This window comes from Daucus carota, chromosome 7 (genome assembly GCF_001625215.2).
Source record: "Daucus carota subsp. sativus chromosome 7, DH1 v3.0, whole genome shotgun sequence".
In the NCBI taxonomy this organism is placed as follows: Eukaryota; Viridiplantae; Streptophyta; class Magnoliopsida; order Apiales; family Apiaceae; genus Daucus; species Daucus carota.
Genome location: NC_030387.2, coordinates 17,917,416 through 17,923,862, shown reverse-complemented (window position 1 = coordinate 17,923,862; position 6,447 = coordinate 17,917,416). Strand labels below are relative to the sequence as shown.

At 34.8% G+C, this 6,447-nt stretch overlaps 1 protein-coding gene across 1 annotated transcript; it reads right to left on the bottom strand.

The window, feature by feature from the left end:
• Positions 1-5,757: 5,757 nt before the first annotated feature.
• LOC108203740 (uncharacterized) lies at positions 5,758-6,447 on the bottom strand. Its single transcript, XM_017372870.1, has one exon. It carries the CDS (start codon positions 6,445-6,447, stop codon positions 5,758-5,760), a length of 690 nt encoding a protein of 229 aa, XP_017228359.1.

Below are 6,447 nucleotides of genomic sequence, written 5' to 3'. Positions count from 1 at the left end.
AACTTTTTGCTTCATTATTGGCTGGATTGAAGTTGGAAACAACATTTAGCTTCATTGCAAACTCGTTTGAAGTTGAAAACAACTTTTAGCTTCATTTTCAGTTGTTTAAAATTAGAATCAACTTGTAGTTTCATTCTTGACTGGTTTGAGCCTGTAAACAACTTGTTGCTTCATTATTGGCTAGATTGAAGTTGTAAACAACTTGTAGCTTCATTCTAGACTCGTGGGAAGTGGAAAACAAATTGTAGCTTCATTTTTGGTTGTTCAAAATTAAAATCAACTTGTAGTTTCATTCTTGACTCGTTTGAGCCAGGAAACAACTTGTTGCTTCATTATTGGCTGGATTGAAGTTGGAAACAACATGTAGCTTGATTCCAGACTCGTTTGAAGTTGAAAACAACTTGTAGCTTCATTTTCAGTTGTTTAAAATTAGAATCAACTTGTAGTTTCATTCTTGACTCGTTTGAGCCTGAAAACAACTTGTTGCTTCATTATTGGCTAGATTGAAGTTGGAAACAACTTGTAGCTTCATTCTAGACTCGTCCGAAGTGGAAAACAATTTGTATCTTCATTTTCAGTTGTTTAAAATTAGAATCAACTTATAGTTTCATTCTTGAATCGTTTGAGCCCGGAAACAACTTGTTGCTTCATTATTGGCTGGATTGAAGTTGGAAACAACATGTAGCTTCATTCCAGACTCGTTTGAAGTTGAAAACAACTTGTAGCTTCATTTTCAGTTGTTTAAAATTAGAATCAACTTGTAGTTTCATTCTTGACTCGTTTGAGCCTGTAAACAACTTGTTGCTTCATTACTGGCTGGATCGAAGTTGGAAACAACTTGTAGCTTCATTCTAGACTCGTTTGAAGTGGAAAACAATTTGTAGTTTCATTCTTGACTCGTTTGAGCCCGGAAACAACTTGTTGCTTCATTATTGGCTGGATTGAAGTTGGAAACGACTTGTAACTTCATTCCAGACTCGTTTGAAGTTGAACACAACCTGTAGCTTCATTTTCGGATGTTTAAAATTAGAATCAACTTGTAGTTTCATTTTTGACTCGTTTGAGCCTGTAAACAACTTGTTGCTTCATTATTGGTTAGATTGAAGTTGGAAACAACTTGTAGCTTCATTCTAGACTCGTTTGAAGTGGAAAACAATTTGTAGTTTAATTCTTGACTCGTTTGAGCCCGGAAACAATTTGTTGCTTCATTATTGGCTGGATTGAAGTTGGAAACGACTTGTAGCTTCATTCAAGACTCGTTTGAATTTGAACACAACTTTTAGCTTCATTTTCGGTTGTTTAAAATTAGAATCAACTTGTAGTTTCATTTTTGACTCGTTTGAGCCTGTAAACAACTTGTTGCTTCATTATTGGTTAGATTGAAGTTGGAAACAACTTGTAGCTTCATTCTAGACTCGTTTGAAGTGGAAAACAATTTGTAACTTCATTTTCAATTGTTTATAATTAGAGTCAACTTGTAGTTTCAGTTTTGAATCGTTTGAGCCCGGAAACAACTTTTTGCTTCATTATTGGCTGGATTGAAGTTGGAAACAACATTTAGCTTCATTGCAAACTCGTTTGAAGTTGAAAACAACTTTTAGCTTCATTTTCAGTTGTTTAAAATTAGAATCAACTTGTAGTTTCATTCTTGACTGGTTTGAGCCTGTAAACAACTTGTTGCTTCATTATTGGCTAGATTGAAGTTGTAAACAACTTGTAGCTTCATTCTAGACTCGTGGGAAGTGGAAAACAAATTGTAGCTTCATTTTTGGTTGTTCAAAATTAAAATCAACTTGTAGTTTCATTCTTGACTCGTTTGAGCCAGGAAACAACTTGTTGCTTCATTATTGGCTGGATTGAAGTTGGAAACAACATGTAGCTTGATTCCAGACTCGTTTGAAGTTGAAAACAACTTGTAGCTTCATTTTCAGTTGTTTAAAATTAGAATCAACTTGTAGTTTCATTCTTGACTCGTTTGAGCCTGAAAACAACTTGTTGCTTCATTATTGGCTAGATTGAAGTTGGAAACAACTTGTAGCTTCATTCTAGACTCGTCCGAAGTGGAAAACAATTTGTATCTTCATTTTCAGTTGTTTAAAATTAGAATCAACTTATAGTTTCATTCTTGAATCGTTTGAGCCCGGAAACAACTTGTTGCTTCATTATTGGCTGGATTGAAGTTGGAAACAACATGTAGCTTCATTCCAGACTCGTTTGAAGTTGAAAACAACTTGTAGCTTCATTTTCAGTTGTTTAAAATTAGAATCAACTTGTAGTTTCATTCTTGACTCGTTTGAGCCTGTAAACAACTTGTTGCTTCATTACTGGCTGGATCGAAGTTGGAAACAACTTGTAGCTTCATTCTAGACTCGTTTGAAGTGGAAAACAATTTGTAGTTTCATTCTTGACTCGTTTGAGCCCGGAAACAACTTGTTGCTTCATTATTGGCTGGATTGAAGTTGGAAACGACTTGTAACTTCATTCCAGACTCGTTTGAAGTTGAACACAACCTGTAGCTTCATTTTCGGATGTTTAAAATTAGAATCAACTTGTAGTTTCATTTTTGACTCGTTTGAGCCTGTAAACAACTTGTTGCTTCATTATTGGTTAGATTGAAGTTGGAAACAACTTGTAGCTTCATTCTAGACTCGTTTGAAGTGGAAAACAATTTGTAACTTCATTTTCGGTTGTTTAAAATTAGAGTCAACTTGTAGTTTCATATTTGAATCGTTTGAGCCCGGAAACAACTTTTTGCTTCATTATTGGCTGGATTGAAGTTGGAAACAACATTTAGCTTCATGGCAAACTCGTTTGAAGTTGAAAACAACTTTTAGCTGCATTTTCAATTGTTTAAAATTATAATCAACTTGTAGTTTCATTCTTGACTCGTTTGAGCCTGTAAACAACTTGTTGCTTCATTATTGGCTAGATTGAAGTTGTAAACAACTTGTAGCTTCGTTCTAGACTCGTGGGAAGTGGAAAACAAATTGTAGCTTCATTTTTGGTTGTTTAAAATTAGAATCAACTTGTAGTTTCATTCTTGACTCGTTTGAGCCCGGAAACAACTTGTTGCTTCATTATTGGCTGGATTGAAGTTGGAAACGACTTGTAGCTTCATTCCAGACTCGTTTGAAGTTGAACACAACTTGTAGCTTCATTTTCGGTTGTTTAAAATTAGAATTAACTTGTAGTTTCATTTTTGACTCGTTTGAGCCTGTAAACAACTTGTTGCTTCATTATTGGTTAGATTGAAGTTGGAAACAACTTGTAGCTTCATTCTAGACTCGTTTGAAGTGGAAAACAATTTGTAACTTCATTTTCGATTGTTTAAAATTAGAGTCAACTTGTAGTTTCAGTTTTGAATCGTTTGAGCCCGGAAACAACTTTTTGCTTCATTATTGGCTGGATTGAAGTTGGAAACAACATTTAGCTTCATTGCAAACTCGTTTGAAGTTGAAAACAACTTTTAGCTTCATTTTCAGTTGTTTAAAATTAGAATCAACTTGTAGTTTCATTCTTGACTCGTTTGAGCCTGTAAACAACTTGTTGCTTCATTATTGGCTAGATTGAAGTTGTAAACAACTTGTAGCTTCATCCTAGACTCGTGGGAAGTGGAAAACAAATTGTAGCTTCATTTTAGGTTGTTTAAAATTAGAATCAACTTGTAGTTTCATTCTTGACTCGTTTGAGCCAGGAAACAACTTGTTGCTTCATTATTGGCTGGATTGAAGTTGGAAACAACATTTAGCTTCATTCCAGACTCGTTTGAAGTTGAAAACAACTTGTAGCTTCATTTTCAGTTGTTTAAAATTAGAATCAACTTGTAGTTTCATTCTTGACTCGTTTGAGCCTGTAAACAACTTGTTGCTTCATTACTGGCTGGATCGAAATTGGAAACAACTTGTAGCTTCATTCTAGACTCGTTTGAAGTGGAAAACAATTTGTAGTTTAATTCTTGACTCGTTTGAGCCCGGAAACAATTTGTTGCTTCATTATTGGCTGGATTGAAGTTGGAAACGACTTGTAGCTTCATTCAAGACTCGTTTGAATTTGAACACAACTTTTAGCTTCATTTTCGGTTGTTTAAAATTAGAATCAACTTGTAGTTTCATTTTTGACTCGTTTGAGCCTGTAAACAACTTGTTGCTTCATTATTGGTTAGATTGAAGTTGGAAACAACTTGTAGCTTCATTCTAGACTCGTTTGAAATGGAAAACAATTTGTAACTTCATTTTCGGTTGTTTAAAATTAGAGTCAACTTGTAGTTTCATTTTTGAATCGTTTGAGCCCGGAAACAACTTTTTGCTTCATTATTGGCTGGATTGAAGTTGGAAACAACATTTAGCTTCATTGCAAACTCGTTTGAAGTTGAAAACAACTTTTAGCTTCATTTTCAGTTGTTTAAAATTAGAATCAACTTGTAGTTTGATTCTTGACTCGTTTGAGCCTGTAAACAACTTGTTGCTTCATTATTGGCTAGATTGAAGTTGCAAACAACTTGTAGCTTCATTCTAGACTCGTGGGAAGTGGAAAACAAATTGTAGCTTCATTTTTGATTGTTTAAAATTAGAATCAACTTGTAGTTTCATTCTTGACTCGTTTGAGCCCGGAAACAACTTGTTGCTTCATTATTGGCTGGATTGAAGTTGGAAACAACATGTAGCTTCATTCCAGACTCGTTTGAAGTTGAAAACAACTTGTAGCTTCATTTTCAGTTGTTTAAAATTAGAATCAACTTGTAGTTTCATTCTTGACTCGTTTAAGCCTGTAAACAACTTGTTGCTTCATTATTGGCTAGATTGAAGTTGTAAACAACTTGTAGCTTCATTCTAGACTCGTGGGAAGTGGAAAACAAATTGTAGCTTCATTTTTGGTTGTTTAAAATTAGAATCAACTTGTAGTTTCATTCTTGACTCGTTTAAGCCTGGAAACAACTTGTTGCTTCATTATTGGCTGGATTGAAGTTGGAAACAACATGTAGCTTCATTCCAGACTCGTTTGAAGTTGAAAACAACTTGTAGCTTCATTTTCAGTTGTTTAAAATTAGAATCAACTTGTAGTTTCATTCTTGACTCGTTTAAGCCTGTAAACAACTTGTTGCTTCATTATTGGCTAGATTGAAGTTGTAAACAACTTGTAGCTTCATTCTAGACTCGTGGCAAGTGGAAAACAAATTGTAGCTTCATTTTTGGTTGTTTAAAATTAGAATCAACTTGTAGTTTCATTCTTGACTCGTTTAAGCCAGGAAACAACTTGTTGCTTCATTATTGGCTGGATTGAAGTTGGAAACAACATGTAGCTTCATTCCAGACTCGTTTGAAGTTGAAAACAACTTGTAGCTTCATTTTCAGTTGTTTAAAATTAGAATCAACTTGTAGTTTCATTCTTGACTCGTTTGAGCCTGTATACAACTTGTTGCTTCATTACTGGCTGGATCGAAGTTGGAAACAACTTGTAGCTTCATTCTAGACTCGTTTGAAGTGGAAAACAATTTGTAGTTTAATTCTTGACTCGTTTGAGCCCGGAAACAACTTGTTGCTTCATTATTGGCTGGATTGAAGTTGGAAACGACTTTTTTTTTGCTAAATAAGAATTTTATAAAAGAACAAAAAGGACAAGCTACAAGGGGCATACCCCAGGGAAAATACATAAAAAAGAAGCTAACTCCTAGACTAAAGAGTCAAACTATAACAACAAACAAACTGCTAACAGTAAAGTCAATAATGACCACATAAAGCTAAAAGTCAAAATTATAGGTTAATACAAAAACCCATGAATGGTGGGGTCCTGATTAGCCAATCTCTGAAATCCTTTGCAACTGTATAGCTTTCCACGCACTGCCTCTTTAATAACTTTAATAAGATTTCCGGGGGAGTTGTATTGACCAGGATTGTGTACCCTTAGATTCCTCTCAGCCCATAAATGATAATAAGCAGCAGAAATATAGAGAGAAGCCACCTTCATTTCAGTTTGATCCAAGTCGAAAATAAAGAAATCCCCATTGCAATAATTCGCCCAAGAGTGTCTGACCCCAACAGGACAAGCATTAAGAATCTCTTTAGTGTAGTCACAATCACAAAACAAATGTTCATGATTTTCATTATGAGTCATACATAAGATACACCTCTGATCAGCATTCATACTAAAGTTCAGCATTCGATCTTTGGTTAACAACCTCCCTTTAAGGATAAGCCAGGAGGTGAAAGCGAACTTAGGCACATGAAAATTATGCCAGATAAAGGGGACCCATCTCGGCGTAGGAATATGCTCAGAAATGTCAAAATAAATAGAAGAAGTTTTAACATGGAGACTACCATTCCAAGTAATCTTGTCATGACTTCCAATCTGAATATTCTCACAAAGAGATCGCAATTCTCGCACCTGAAAATAATTACTTGAACCAAGATCCCAATTATCGTTAAATTGCACAGTACACAGCCGAGCCAT

Coding starts and splice junctions, on each gene's coding strand:
- LOC108203740 (XM_017372870.1), bottom strand. CDS start 6,447: ATGGCTCGGCTGTGTACTGTGCAATTTAACGATAATTGGGATCTTGGT.